This window comes from Diplotaxodon limnothrissa, linkage group LG7 (genome assembly GCF_057381915.1).
Source record: "Diplotaxodon limnothrissa isolate DT_005_m linkage group LG7, D_limnothrissa_male_GT1.1, whole genome shotgun sequence".
NCBI classification, from domain to species: domain Eukaryota; kingdom Metazoa; phylum Chordata; class Actinopteri; order Cichliformes; family Cichlidae; genus Diplotaxodon; species Diplotaxodon limnothrissa.
Genome location: NC_140602.1, coordinates 36,487,680 through 36,503,277, shown reverse-complemented (window position 1 = coordinate 36,503,277; position 15,598 = coordinate 36,487,680). Strand labels below are relative to the sequence as shown.

The 15,598-nt window shown below is 41.1% G+C and overlaps 1 protein-coding gene across 1 annotated transcript in view; it reads right to left on the bottom strand.

Annotated features, from left to right (window-relative positions):
* niban2a (niban apoptosis regulator 2a) overlaps nucleotides 1-15,598 on the bottom strand; it is a 35,882-nt gene that overhangs the window by 1,667 nt on the left and 18,617 nt on the right. The window contains exons 6-12 of the mRNA XM_085358007.1: nucleotides 6,753-6,868; nucleotides 3,263-3,367; nucleotides 3,011-3,173; nucleotides 1,842-2,029; nucleotides 1,558-1,713; nucleotides 1,211-1,324; nucleotides 799-906 (exon numbers count right to left, since the gene is read on the bottom strand). Coding sequence (XP_085214133.1) covers nucleotides 799-906; nucleotides 1,211-1,324; nucleotides 1,558-1,713; nucleotides 1,842-2,029; nucleotides 3,011-3,173; nucleotides 3,263-3,367; nucleotides 6,753-6,868 — 950 coding nt within the window. The remainder of the gene's footprint in view (nucleotides 1-798; nucleotides 907-1,210; nucleotides 1,325-1,557; nucleotides 1,714-1,841; nucleotides 2,030-3,010; nucleotides 3,174-3,262; nucleotides 3,368-6,752; nucleotides 6,869-15,598) is intronic.

The window sequence follows — 15,598 nt, the reverse complement described above, 5'->3', positions numbered from 1 at the left end:
CATCCTCAACTCTTTTTTTTCCCCCCCTCATAAAGACGACATTTATGTGCTCCCTGTATCCTTAATGATGAGTCAGTATTTTATCAGTAAAGACATCTTTTGATGACCATTGCAGCAGTTTTTGGGATAGTCCAAATGTTTGCAGAAGAGGAGATCCCCCTCTCTAACTTCTAGTAGACAGTCCTTTTGTTCTCTGGTCAGGGCTGAAATATGATTGAAAACTTCTCAGTTCACAAAAAAGCTTCAAGCATTACTCATGGCAAAAGTTCCTTTTAGAAACACGTCTGCCTACTGTGCAGCCATTTAACTACGCTACCTCTTTTTCCACCGACGTGATTCAGTGATTGTCGCTAGTTCTGGTGCCAGTTCAAAACCTGTTCTTTAAGTGATTTATGAGAACTTGTCTTCTAGTTTGGAAACTGAACGCTATTGTGAGACAAAAATTAATCACTGAATTTCTTTTGATAGTCATGGGACTGGTTCTAGATTAGACACAAGCATCATATTGATGAAGTAAATAGGATGGGGAAACAGGATGACAACAGGTTTTTTTCTTTTTGTTTTTTTCCCTCTGAGTCAATATTTATGCCTTTTTTTCCCCCTCAAATGTACATTTGCTGCTTTGGTGATTCATAGGTACTAAATTTTCTACTTTTGCAACCCACTCATATATTGTATGGCATCTTGTGTTTTATTATTTACAGTTTTTATCCTTCAAATCCCATAAATTATATGTAATTATATGTAAGGAAAAGTTTGTAAGACAGTTCATTCACTTTTATTTCAAGTGTTACTCACAGGTGAGCAGGATGGCGCGAGCTGCTGCAGCATGTAGGGGATGATGATCTGCAGCAGAGCCTCCCTGAAGAACTTCTTGCGCACCGTGCTGCTGTCATAGTCATATTTCTGACAGGAAAAACCAGAAACACAAACATAGCTTAGGGACATGAATTACCTTTAGCGATTCAGACCTTTCAACACTTATTCTGTGCTGCTGTAAAATCCTCTCCTCTTTAGACAGTCATCAAATTAACCTGCTTTGAGTTCATTTGAACTTTGATGGACTCAAACATCATTAACACAAACAGGTTTTTCCTGGAATATCTAATCTGAAAACTGTGAGCAATATAAGAATCATTTTAAAATATATATATATATATGTGTATTTGACCGTCTCCTCTTTTGATCTTTCCATGTGTTCGTGTTTTACCTTGAGAACTCTGTCCTGGCATCTCTGGGTGAGCTTGCACATGTCACTGTCTCCCTGGGCCTCTAACGACTGGTTAAGCAGCTGTTCAAATGTGTACACTGCATTGTCCATTTGCTGTCAAAATGAAATCATTATAAAAAGGTTAGGTGTGCCACAACTCAGATTCAAATTGCATATTCTTTTTTTTGGCCAGCAGGTGGCGGTAGACAATTCAGCAGAGGTAGTGTGGATGCTGCTGTATTATAGCTTACTGAGGAGCAGGGAGTGTTGTCAGAGAGCCTGACAGGAGTGTGTGATTAAAACTAATATTTCCCATCATATTACAGAGGAGGGTTGTTGCATCTTACCTCCCTCATAAGGATCTGAGCCCTGCTGATGAACACAGATGGACTGGAGACGTCGAACCTCTGCTGCAGTCCCTCCAGGTTGAGCTCTTCCACCTTCTCGTAGCAGCTCTGCATTTTCACTGGATGGAAGGCAAGCATTGACAGCCTTTCCATGTTCTGAAAGAAAGAAAGAGAAGAGCAATGTGGTGAGTGCAACTGACCCAAGGAGAGGGAAAGTTAACAACAACTTGGCTGACTTCTGATTTAGGATAACGCAGGTTGGACATGCCTTTTCAGGCACTAACCTCTCCCATTTTTTCTTTGCCCCCTCCGTTGAGTGAGTTCTTGCTTATCTCCACCATCTCCCTGAAGAAAACATCCCTGACCTCGGCAAAACCTCGGCTAGTGGGGTCCATCAGCGCCTCCAAAATGGAGTTGATGTAGGGCTGGATGTTGGTCCGCAGGATCTGCTCTGCTTTTGGTAGCACTAGAGCTGCACAACAGAAGCAATAGAAGGATGGAAGAAGGGGTAAAAAGTAGTTAGTTACTGAAGCTTGTAAACAAGCGACGCATGCTGATGACAAGAAAAACAAAGGTGTGGCACCGACTTCAAATGAGCTGTGCTAGAAAGTCACAACAATATCAGAGATATTATTTGGTCGTTGAAATGGTTGGTATGCATGTGGTGACATTTAAGTAAACACACTAATGCTGCTTCCATGGAAGGGCCACACCTTTTGTTTTTATGGTTTTCTACCCAGTGTAACGCAATGCAACTGCAGATGCTAAAAAATATAAATATAAAAATAGATCATAGCTACAGTTACACCTGATGAAGCCATGCATAAGCCTCACATCCCTTACATAACCCTTTGTTATTTTGCTCAGTTGATTTACAAAGTCAGAAATGGCCTTTGCAGTGCTGGTGAAGGAATGCAGTTCCTCCACTCAGTGGGAGCTCAGTGGGAAATGGTACACACGAAGGAAACAACCAGCCTGCGCCAAAGACCGGGTACTCTGCTGCTTTAGAGCTCAGCACGCCAAGCAATATGTAAGTTACAGTGGGCAAAACAAGCTGTGACAACAATGTGCAAATGCCAGAAGAAGTGGAAAATGCCTGCTAAGGAGGGAGGTTTAGTTACAGAGTTACAGGACCTGTTACTAAATGTCCAAAAAGGGTTTTCAGAATTTTGAGCATGCGGTGATCAGACTAATCACTCCTCTCTGCCAAAACCGTTGATTCAGAGAATCCACAGCTACATGTCACTGAGTCAAATAGTGGGCGAACAATAGAGCACACATCTGTGATCGAGGGGGTTACGTGTCAAGTCACAGCGAGTACCGAGTGAACCATTTTCAACAGCATCCTGCATACACACGAGTGAGGATGTAAACTGAGGCAGTGTATGGAAATCTAGCTGGGGTACTTTTTATGTCTGTGGCAGCTGAAACTGGAATATCTTCTTGCTGATACCTCGGATCTTGCTGCTGACATGTTCTTTAGACGTGATGATCTGGTCCATATCGGTTCGCAGCCTGGCGTCTAGTGGGCCTCTCTGGGCCTCGCAGGCTTCAACCAGAGCTTCGTACTGCCCGGTGGTCTGAGTCAACACCTGCTTGTACACGGCATCCGATATCTGGAGGAGTTCAAGAGCATAAATGGATTGCACTGGTTGACTTGTGTGTTTTTTTTACAAGTTTACTGTACAGATTGACAGAAACTCACCAGCATCCAGTTCTTCTGCCTCTGCTGCATCTTCCCCTTCAGGCGAGGGACGATCATGTTTCTTATGTCAGGGTGAAGGGTCTCCATCACCAGATTAGCCAAAATCTGCACACACACAACACGTGGAATAAACGCTTTTAGATTTATAATTAGATTGACTTGCAAAAATTTCATACTATGAATTATGAAATCATCTGCCTGTCCACAGCCAGCAGGATGATACAGTTACTATATGCCAACCAGCTAAAGCAAAACAAAAAAATAGAGCCTAAAAATAAGCTCCTCTTTCCTGTATGGCTACATGAACACAGTGGGACACTGGGAGGCAGGAAGGCTGCTTTTACTGGCACTGCCCTCACAACTGACAAACACTCACGAAGCTCAGATCCTTCATGATGCTTTAACTAAGCTAAACTAAATATTTGGTGATGGCTATGTTGCTGGGTAATGAACAGCCAGACAAAAGCAGCATAGATTTTCCACGCAGCGGGCTTTACAAATAACAGATATGTTGTAGCCTGAAATCCAGCAGCGTTTTCTTTCTGTAGTATATTTGCTCTACTGATTGCTGATATGTTATCCTTCACTGTATAACTTGACTTTAAATGGCCATAAAAGCCGACCTTATTCAACCTCAAACAGGCTCACTGATATCAAGATTAAAATGAAAGAAGTCATCCTACAGCAAGCATTAATGGAAAGTAAAGGTCTTTGCTTTTTCTGTCGCAATAACGGTTCAAACTGTTAACTGTTATTTCAACTGCTGTTCTGTCTGCGTCTTTGGTTAAAATGTGGGATACAAATGCAGTCACATATAAAGTGCGACACCAGATCAGATGTAGCCCGAATTTCATACACCAGAGTGAGATGAGGCAGTCAGTCAAAATTTTGGTCTAAAGCTACATTTAGACCAAACATTTGATGCTATTTGGGGTGTTATTCCATGTTTGTCTCTATATTTACTGTAGTAAGTTAAAATTGGATATTTTTAAAGGGATACTGCCAAAAACTAGCACTAGCACACTGCCAGAGAAATATTTGAAATACAGTACAAATAAAAACCCTCATAGCTAGCCTAGACATATACCTGCAATTAGTTACCATGGTAACTCTGGCCCTTTTGTGAAAGGCCTTGAATTTAAACCACTAAAGCCCTGCCCCTCTGATTTGATCCTTCATGCTAATCTGCTGTTGCTAACGTAGCATTTCATTGAGGAGTTAGTCCACCAGCAATATGAGTATACTGCTGGAGGCCTGTTCTGTGGGAGAACGAGTTTGATGTTCTGGCTGTATCACCAGTGAAGTTTGAACGACACCTGGAGGGGATTTTTAGGCTCTCTGTGCCTCCATGAGTTCAACAAGGTCAGTAAATGTTTGCTTGCAAACTGTATTCATTGCCTCTGTTTGCGTTTGTAGGCCTGCAAGTAAACCATAAAGCTAACAGCACACACCACTAATAACAATGACAATGGCTCAGTTATGGTCAACTTATATTTCCCCAGTGAGCCTGTTTCATGCTTTATGGCTTGTTGATGGTTCTCTGTTAATGCCGCTTCCAGCTACCTGTGTGCTGCATTCACTGCTTGTTGTTTTCACACAGCCACTTGGATTGTTTGAATATAATGGGTGTTGGGGCAGATTTTGTCACCCCCCGACATTTCCTACTGGCTCAGTGACAACACTGGTCTTAAGTAGAAGTTAATGTTTTTAAGTTGCTTTAGAAAATTCAAACAGCCCATTTAGCATCACGGTGCATGGCTTTTATTAGTGGAAGGTTAATCTTAACCACAGAGGTACTGGTGAGTGTTTGCTTCATATTTTCCCTTATAATAAATGTAAAAAGCCAAGCTATATAATGGGAATCAGAAAAATGATTGACTACATCTCAATAAATACCCTGGAGACATAACCCTGCCATCTGTTTCAATTAAGAAAACATTTGAACCCATACAAAGGATTCCTTTGTATTACCCATGGTGCTCCATCTCTACTTGGAAATTAGGCCTGAAAACATTGAACTTTACATAATGGAACAACGAGGAAATTTTACCTGGAGGCACTGACTCTGCAAAAGGTTTTTTTCAGAATTATTTTAGTTGGTTTTTGTAGCAAAGGATAAAAGTGGTTGCATAAACTGGCTGTATTTCTCTCTTAATTCCCTCTAGATGTTTATCCAAAGTATTTGTAGCATTACGTGCATGAGCCTTAATGCCAGCGTCTCTGTTAGACTGAAATAAAAGGAACATTTGGCCCCTTAACAGTAGAAAAGCCCAACCTACATCTATGTCACATTTCTATTCAGTGTCCATGTGGCATGGAGTAAACACTGTAATGTTCAGGAAAACTAAATATTAAACTGACATTCAGACTGAAAGTGTTTATAGCTAAAAGGTGGCTGCCATAAACACAGGGCTGTACTCGGCTCTGGCAAAGACTGAGACTAGGTCCTTGTAATTGCTGGTATGTGGGTTGAGGTGTTTTTGGCCTCTTTGAAGGATTTGTGTAGGTGCATTCTTGCTCTCTGATGTGAGGAGAGGGTGTGTGTTTCATTCATCATCGTGGCCTCTCAACAGCTTCACCTATAGCCCTGACCTGCACTCTGAGCTACTCGCAGAGAAAGATGAATTGCTCCTGAAAATGTCTTTTAACCATAACCTGCAGCAGTCTTGATATTTTGAGTTGGTGTCAGAGCAGCGGCACAGAAAGAAATTAAGGTGTGGCCCCGGAAAACTGTTCCCTGACAGAATCTGCGAGCAGAGTTAAACTTCCTGAAATGAGGTGCTTATCATTCATTCTGGAGTTTTTTTTCACATGTATTTATGTTAATTTGACATCCACAAGCAACGTCAGCCACTGGTAAAGGGTTTAGATACCCAGGTTGTGGCATTATGTAGTGCACAAAAAGTTTATGATTACAGGTCAGCATTTTCAGCAGTTAGTTTCTGTGTTGCCTGACTTGACAAAAGCCATTTTAACAGAAATGATTTAAAAAATAAACCCCCCTCATCGAAACACCGGATTTTTGGGGGCCAAATAAAACTGTGGGATAATGTCTGACTTGGATAAGTCAGCCAGGTATATTGACTGCTGCCCGACTGCATTTTGTGACTCATTCAGCATTTTTAATCTATTTAAGAGAAGGATCCCCACGATCCACTTACTAGTGATTAAGCAGTTAGCCTCAGGCCTACATATTTTCCCTACTGCTAGTTACTTTTGTGCCAGTCTTCCACATCCTCTCCATAAACAGTCTTATAGGCTTCTTGGACTGCCAGTAGTCCTTGTTCTGTTTCCCAGCACATTAACCAGTTCTGTGTGTTGAAGGTTCTGGTCAGAGTGGTACCGCAGTTCAAAGTGACTCTCCAGAGCAGAACAAGGCCTTTAGTCTATCTGCTCACACTATTTACTGTCACAAAGTATATAAAATATCTATAACTCATTGTAGGTGCTGTGGAAATGTGTATGGTATTGCGATTTATTTGTGATTAACCTGTGGTGGTGTTCCACACATCATATCCCAGGTCCCGTATTGTCCTCGGGCTTGTCTGTGGAGTCTCACAGCGTCGGTGAATGCCGGCGTCTTAACAGTGCAGTTCTCCGGCAGACCTGTCGGGGGCAGGGAAGAAATGGGCAAAAGTTGAGAAACAAGATATCATCCTTTCTCTATTCATGAGAATACTCAGCAGACTGAAAAGTGTCTTAGTAATTGGGTGCTGGATGATGTCTTTGTAGTGCAGAATAAAGGGTGTGGTGCTGCTTTATCGCAACTGTTTCTGCAACACCAACAAAAACTGTTTCCATCACATCTGAGTCACTCTGTGGGACAGTCTGGGAGCCTAATTTTGGTCAGCGGTATATTCAGTCACGGTTCCTGGAGTGTGTCATCTCTCAAAACAGGAAGTAGCTGGTTTGTTGAAGGACAGATTCATGTGGTTGCTATAGTTACTACAACTCGCAGTTGACAGGACAATAGAAACGGCTCAGAAAGCACTCGGCCACATGCGTGCATTTTTTAGGAAGTTTGTTCTCATCTTGTAGCTGGTGTGATGAAAATACACCCAGAGCTGAAGTCAAGCGCGGCTTCTCTCACTTATTGTCAAGGAGCATAAAAGGACTGAGTGCGGAAAGTCATGAATCCCACACAATAGTATAAACAGGTGTGTGGAATAAAACATCCCTGTAATTAGCAGCTTGTTATTCAGAGCAGTTCTCCCTTTCAATAAAAGTGACCAATGTTTCAGTTGTGTTTTCTCTGTTGCCAACAAGAAAGAAGCAGTCCTTTGTAATTAAGGAAGTGATTTACAGTTTGTTTGTTTTTCCAACTAGGCTTTCATTAAAATTACATATTGTAAATTTCTGTCTTTAAAAATACATTCAAAATGTCACAGAATGTTTCATTAAAACAGAATGTGAAGAACCAACTGCTGTTACTTTGTCAAAAACACCTATGTTGACAAGATATCGGCTAAAGTTGTGCTACAGCTTGGCTCTGCTTTCAAGCAACACCACTTTGTACTACAACATGGTGCAGAAAATCAATGTGGCCTTTAGCCCAAGCACAACTTTTATTTCCAGAATATCCAAAGCCTGCTGTCTGCTGCTTCTGCATCATCAGTGGAGCCAAGGGCCAAGGTGTGGTGGGTTAAGCTGACCCCATTCCTGCAAGGTACTGCTTCCTGACTCAGAACATGTAAACACTTTTACTTGATTGAGCCAAGATTGGAAAAAAAATACATTTAAAAAAGTATAATTTGTTCTTTTTTATGTTTTAGTTTTAAATATTTAAACATGATCAAAGTCTGGTACTATTATTTATGACAAAATCAACTAGTATTTATCACATTATTTGAAATAGATATACTGCAGTTATATAGAATTTTCTAATAAAATGATCAACCCTAAATGCTCCATGACTTTTTAAAAACTATGCACATACTAACTGTATAAAATATCTAAATATCTGTGTTGATATTTAAGTTTTTTCACCTTTTGAAACAAAGAAACTAAAAAAACTTTATAAAAAATATCTATTGGATTTTAAAGTCTATCAGGTTTCATCACATTCATTGTTAAGTCTGCACAAACTTGGTGGTGTACATTAAAGGCCATGTTGTTTGCTGACACCAGTGTTCAGCTTAAGAGAAAGATCAGCTGGTAGGAAAAAATACAAGAATTTCCTCATGTTTACATGCTGACCTTTGTGCCAGTAGAATTTATACCAATAATGTTTATGATTGCAGGTTGTGCCAACTCAGCCATTACAACCATTGATATATTAAAAATCAGGTGACGTCTTAACTGTATTACTGTGTAACATTGTCAAGACCTGTCTGTGTACTTGAGCCTGTCAAAACATCTTTCTCAGTGTTTATTCCTACTGTTTCCGTGACGCTGACTTGTCTTGAAGTGTCAGTAATGAGGTAACCGAAGTAGCGAAGTGTCCTGTTCTACAAATGGATGAATGGTTTGTTAGCCCGAGCATTCCTGAGTAGTGAACTGCTGTCTGTGAAGTCTACAGTGCACAAGGCCCACCATCCCCATGTGAGTGTTTCTTCCGTGGCTGACTCAGACGAGGTTGACAAAGGCAGGAAGTTACCAAGAAGGAGTGAGGAGGGGGGGGGGCAGAGCCAGACAGGAAGCATTCAGCGAACAAATTCTGATGAAAAGCTGAGGGCCGGGGTCCCTGGTTTGTTTTGGCACCTTTTAATGAGAAGTCATTGGGCACTGAAGCTAGAAGCACAATGGTGGCACTAAGTTAAGATGGCTGCGATGCTGACAGGTGGTAAGCCGTCATTAGGATGTGAAATGCAATGAAACGCTGTTTTATGGTTTACCAGACAGGTGATAACTGTCGCCGTGTGGAAAAATACAATTTCTGCTGTTTTCAAGAAAGTGGTTGATTCAATGATAAACAAAAGGTTTATTTTAACTGGACAGAATAACCTCGGATGTAAAGTAATTGCCATTGAGCAGTAGGACACATGTTAGGCTGGCGTTTCAGCTATAATTGAACAGCCTCCACTCGCCTTCGTTACACTCACAACCCACTGACCCCAAAAGACCTTCAACATCAACATAACGGTGTCGTCATTCATTTATAAGAACAGAATAAAATCCTTCTCACGGTGTCCATAAAAAGACCATTTGGATGGCCTTGACTCCAGCAACTCAGTCGCTTCCAGCTGCTGAGTGAATAACTTTGGGAGGGAGATGGGCTACTAGAATACTGATCTTCAAAGTCAGTCAGACTAAGCTGGTAAATATGGGAGGTGTTATTTCATCTGAATGCAGCACAGGTCTCAAGTTAGAGCAACTGATAGATGGTTTAGTTTTGTAACTGTATCCAGAAATATTGACTAAACAGAAGTAGCAGTCATCATAGTGATTCAGTGACTCCCTCTGAAACCCAAGCTCCTCTTTTTCCGTAGTTGATGCTTGGAAGTTTTCAACACTCGCCCGACAAACTCAATGATGTGCCCGTCGCTTGCCTTGTCACAATTTCATACCAAAATAATACAAATATTCCTTTCTCAGAAAATCAGTAAAGTTTTGTTGTTGTTTAGATGTGAAAAAGCATTCACAGATAAAGCAAAAAATATCTGGATCATGTTTACAATTGCAAAAAATATGATGTGATAGAGCAAAATGGATATTTTTCAAATAGACAACCCTAAATTAGTAAAAAAGACTGCTAGATTTTATACAGCAACTGTAATCATACCCATAAAATGTTAATGTAGCGATAATAACTAGCCACTTGGCCTTTTAAAGCTCAGTGAATAGCCATTGAGAGGGCCCAGGGTTGAAATGTAGGGCCCTTCTGTGTGGACTTCATGTACATGTGTGGGTTTTTCCCCCACGAGCTCCAGTTTTTCCCATTGTTAAAAACAGACTAGGGTCATTCTGCTCATCTGATCCCAGGCCATGCTCGTAGCAGTAATTTTTAATGTCAAACATTTTCACATCACGGTTAAATGAAGGTAATTAACAACAAATGGCGTTCATGATCCAGAGATGAAGTAGGGTCCTTTTTTTCTTTCACATTTCAGTTTTTCTTCTACAGCCAGCATGCTGTTGAAAGATAAAGCTGCATTCCCTTCTGGGTGATGGTTAGATAAGCGCGCACAGGTGTTTATTATGCTGCACCTGATATTTAACTGTCCCCCAGTTCAGCTTAGAGCAACTCTTCAAAAGTATAAGACACACAACTTGTGGTTACTCAGTCATCAACCGGGTGACATCATACCCGCTGCCTTGGGCTTTTTTTTTTCTTCTTTTTTTTTAAAGGTACGTGTGTTTTGTTTAAATCCAGAGTAACAAACTACCAAAAGAATGACTGACAAAGCTACGATTGCTTTAACTTTGCCAAAAGTGTTTATGTATTGCGTCGAAGAGATATTAGCTGAGGTTGAACCAGGCTGTACTTTTGTGTAATACTGATCTGTACCACCAGATGGTGTAGTGAGTCAAGGTAACCTTTATTTAACCAGCATATTCCTATCTACAACTATGCCCTGGCCAAAGACCAAGCCCCTTGAGGAAATGGGGGTAGCTCAAAGAAATGGCAGTTAAATAGCAGCACATAGCTGAGAACATCTCAACCCACCCATGTGTGAAATGCTGCCCCTGCTGGTGAAAGTTTTACCTAAATTCTGTAGGTGGTAAATGCAAAATGTACCTCGTTAATTATGTTTAAAAACTTGCCCCAGTGTTCACTTATATGAGACGCGTTGTCACAATATTGGTAGAAACCAATAATAAAATGGCTCCCTCACTGGGACATTGGAGAAGCTGCATCTCAATACAGTCCCTAATGTTACTGTATCACAGATTATTAGATATTTCAGTACATCCTACACACAGTCTTATCTGCCCTACCTCAAAGCAAGAAATCTGAAATATGTCATGATGTCGTTATTTTTAGATCATTCAATGAGCTCATGCGAATGTGAGGCATCTGTCATCAGTCTGTCCTTCCACAATTCACAAAAGCCACCACTCCTCAAGAGCAATGGTAAGGTTTTAGTAAAATTACATTCATTTGTTCTGGGCCTTGACTTCTCAGTGATTCTAATTTCAAACTATTTGAATTTGTTTGTAAAGCCAACTGATGGCAACAAAACCTGTAACATTCTTTCTGTTCTTCACACATTACAGGGAATTAAACTGCACATGAACTGCAATAGATCATGAACTGGATGAGCTAATGCATCCCTGACGTTCTGGTCAACTCCTCTTAGCTTGCTAACAGTAATGAGAATGCACCCCATTCAGGATGAGCAGCTAAACAAATGCGTACCAGATGAAGTTAAAGAATAGATGGCAGGTTTTTTGCCCCCTTAAGTATTATTCTTAATATTTAAAGGCATGCACTGGGACCACATCACCAGTGTGATTTTCTTGAAAAGTAAATTTGCTGCATTCCCAGTTTGTTGCCCTTTTAAAGAGAAATGTCCTGCTGGTGCCAAGAGAAAGAAGAAATATTTCTGGACAATCTGCCAGGCCAGTAAACCGCTACACATTCGCCATGTGTCTGAACCAAGCTAGATCAAGGAGTAGATTAGAGTTTCTTTGCTCTGTGTGTATGTGTACTGTGTATAAATAGCACATGTGGCAGCACTTACCACGCTCTTTTTATTTAAGGCATTTCCCCTCCCTGCCTTTCTCACCATGCTCTGGTTGACGGGACTGTAGCAGAAGCCAGGAGTTGAGTTCCCAGGCCTTCATCTTGACAAATGTGTCTCTCTTTTTATTTATTCGACAAGTCAAAGAGGATCTGAGACTTCATCTTCAGACCACCTGGCTTCAGAATAAAGAGGTTTTCCAACATTTCCTTTCTTTCTTTGAGTCAAAGTGCTGCTGCTGCTGCTTCCACTGACATGCATGAGTAGGATTTCCCCATATGGTGCAGACCCGTGGAACCAGCCAAACCCACAGTACAGTAAACACTCTCTGAAACATACCATCAGCTGCAGACTTCACAACCATGACTGAATAGGTCCTAACCTGCCATTTTAAACTCTTGAGGCCAGCAGCAGTGAATGCAGGAGGCCTTGCGTTTGTTCATTTTGCATGTTGGCACAGCATGATGTATGGTAACAGTGCCATGTAATCCATTATGCCTCTATTTTGAACTACATTGCATGCAGAGAAGCGCCATGCTCTTCTACTTTAACTTCTACTTTAGTTATAAACCTGGATTTATTGTTCTCTGAATTTTCCCATTGTAGGTCTGTTCTTGTTCAGTTAATTAGTCTGTGGTCTGTGGATCAGAGCAGAGGATGGTTGACTGGTTTTGGAGGCTGTGGGTGTGGAGAGTTGGCCACGATTGATGGTTCTCTAGCGGGAAGCTTGAAGCAGGCTTTGACTATATGACTGTGATTCCCTGCAGCATGGACAGCTTTCTGCAGGTCAAACAGCAACAAAACTAAACCAATTTGGGGATGAAATAATAATTTGAATCATCAGGAAATATCTTGATTTGCATTTAAATCATTGAGATGCAAAAATAATGTAAAATTATAAACTGAGACCAATGGTGATGAGATCAAAGTGCTTTTAGTTGCTTCTAACTAGTGTAGTAAAAATAAAATTCTGGATTTACACAGGGTAGTCTTCTACCAGGTCCACTTTCAGTCATTACCACATTTTACTCTCTATGAGGATAACTCAGGGGTGGGCAATTCCAGGCCTCGAGGGCCGGTGTCCTGCAGGTTTTAAATCTCACCTTGGGTCAACACACCTGAATCAAATGATTACTTCATTACCAGCCTCTGGAGAACTTCAGGACATGTTGAGGAGGTAATTTAGCCATTTAAATCAGCTGTGTTGGATCAAGGACACATCTAAAACCTGCAGGGACACCGGCCCTCGAGGCCTGGAGTTGCCCACCCCTGGGATAACTACAGTGGAGTAGGGGCAGGGACAGTTCTTTCCTGAAACTCGAGGACCCAGACTGTGGTTGCACACTACATTTGAGTGCATGACGTGACACCTTAAAGTGGACCTTTCATGCTCATTTCCATCCCTGTATTTTTATTCTCATACTCTTTTGAAGTAAAGATTGAATTGACCCTTTCCTCACTTTTCTACATCCTGACTTCCTGTCCTTTTTTCCTTATCACAGATTTCTTTTTGTATTCCTTTATCACTTAACTGAAACGTTGGCTTGGTTTCCTTTCCAGAAAAGCCCAAACTCTCACATTTAAGTGTGTCTTTAAAATAAATCTTTAAGTCCTGAGGTTTTAGTTTTATGCAGTTTAACCGGATGTCAGTGATGGCACCAAATTTCAACCTCATCTTATTGGCTGCCCCTCATACACTGAAGGTTTAAACAACAGCTAGGTGGCAATGCCACAGTGTGCCTTAGTTCCATGTTTAGCATCAGCCTCCACCATCGTTAAAAGTACAGATGTATGACAGAAAATCAGGAACATAATTACATGGTGTGGGTCCCGTTTAACTTTGGAACTCTGTGATTTAAAATGAATGAACTGACAACGTGCCTGAAAGCATGCCTAGCTGCTGATTTCTTATAGTGATAGCTCAATTATAAGGGTGAATTGCCACATCCCATCTTGGTAGCAGAACTGGTGTGTAAAATGTGTCAAAGTGACTGGTGTGTAGTCACTTTAACATGTTCAGACCAGCTTTTGGTTTTCATGCATGCACACGTTACATCACTAGCCTCTCTGACACAGTGAGAACATCCAGCTGCTGTAGGTCCATCTCTCAGCAGCATAGTAGTATAATACTGAGCTTAAAATGCTGACCAATGACATGTGCTGGTGATGATGTCACCTGTTAAAGGAGCTGATTAGCAGGGCGCTTTGCAAATCACCCTGTTAAGGTGATGCAAAACAGTACCCAATTGTTTTATAGAAGAATTGTTAGGGCTAAAGCAACAAGAACTTTAGTGCATTTAAATATGCCTTTGGTGTGTCAGCGTGAACATTTTAACTTGTGGTTTCCGCTTATCAAAGCCAGCTGAATGGTGTCTGTGTTCCGTTAAGGACAGCTTTGCATGTAGCATCTATGCTGATACCATTTTATCCTCTGTACCGTGACTAATATGGTCTGTTTTATGCTTAATTGCCTAAATCGGTCATAATTTCAAACTTGAGTACATACATGTAAACTCTACCTTCAAATATGTCAAAGAGAGACATTTAACTACTGTCTATTTGTATGACTGAATGAGAATACTAAGAACTAAAAGGGCAAAGGTCAAGACAGAAAACCATATATCCTTCTTCCCAAGCAGAGTCTTTTATGCCATCTGGTTGTCCTCAGAGCACTGAAGTGAAGCAGTATGTGTGCACAAAGCAGAAAAAACATGAATACAAGTTCACACACCCAAAGAGCAGCGAGGTTACCTTTAACAGCCACGGGGACCCTGTGCTGCTTACAACATATTCGCTAAGCCCAACCTTGGAATGTGCGGCAAAGACTCTGACACTTACTGAGCATGCCCAGACAGGCAGTGTTTGGGAGTAACAGGTGAGTTGGTACAGAGTTGATCAAAAAAGTCAGTTGCTGACTTCTAATTCCTTTTTTTGGAACAGAAGGTACAGAGAAACTAAATACATCACACGCTGGATGTATTTAAATCAATACAAATGCAAACAGCTGTGAGCATCGTACTGTGTGGTTAAGCACAACGCTTGAATTCATGCAACATGATTGGCTGGCAAAATGGTTGGCTCTTCTGCCAAGCCTGAAAGAAACTGAATCAGGTTGAGCAACTTTGTCAGCCCGGTGAGGATCTTGGCGCCATTTATTTAGTATTTTAAATTCTGTGAACGAAGTTTAGTTGCATTAATCGTGACGCAGAACTGCTTAAGTTGCATTGGATACAGCTGTACAAACTATACACACGGGTGATTGGCATCTTTCTGCTGAGTGATTTGATGCAAGTGACTTGATTATTACAGTGACACCTAATGTGATCAATGCACTCACTTACTTAAAACACAAGTAGGGACAACTTAACTGCATGCTCTGCCAACCGAGAGGATCCAAACAAGCTAGATCACTTTCAGTGCAGCAGCAAATCGTTCAAGTTTGTTTTTGAAAAAAAATGAAAAATACAATCTCATCTCAAGTGAGGCACGCTGAATGTAAGACTGCATGCATGTGCAGTCATACCACAGAAACTGGTGCCCGTGTTCCTCCTGCCAATCAGAGCTCGACTTTGCAGCCAATGTGCAAATTAACTATTGGAAGAAGGCGGGTCATTTATATCACGGTGCTTCCAAAACGTAAATCTCAAAATAGTCCTGGAAAGCCAAGTGTTGCAACACACACACACACACACACACACACACACAAAAATGT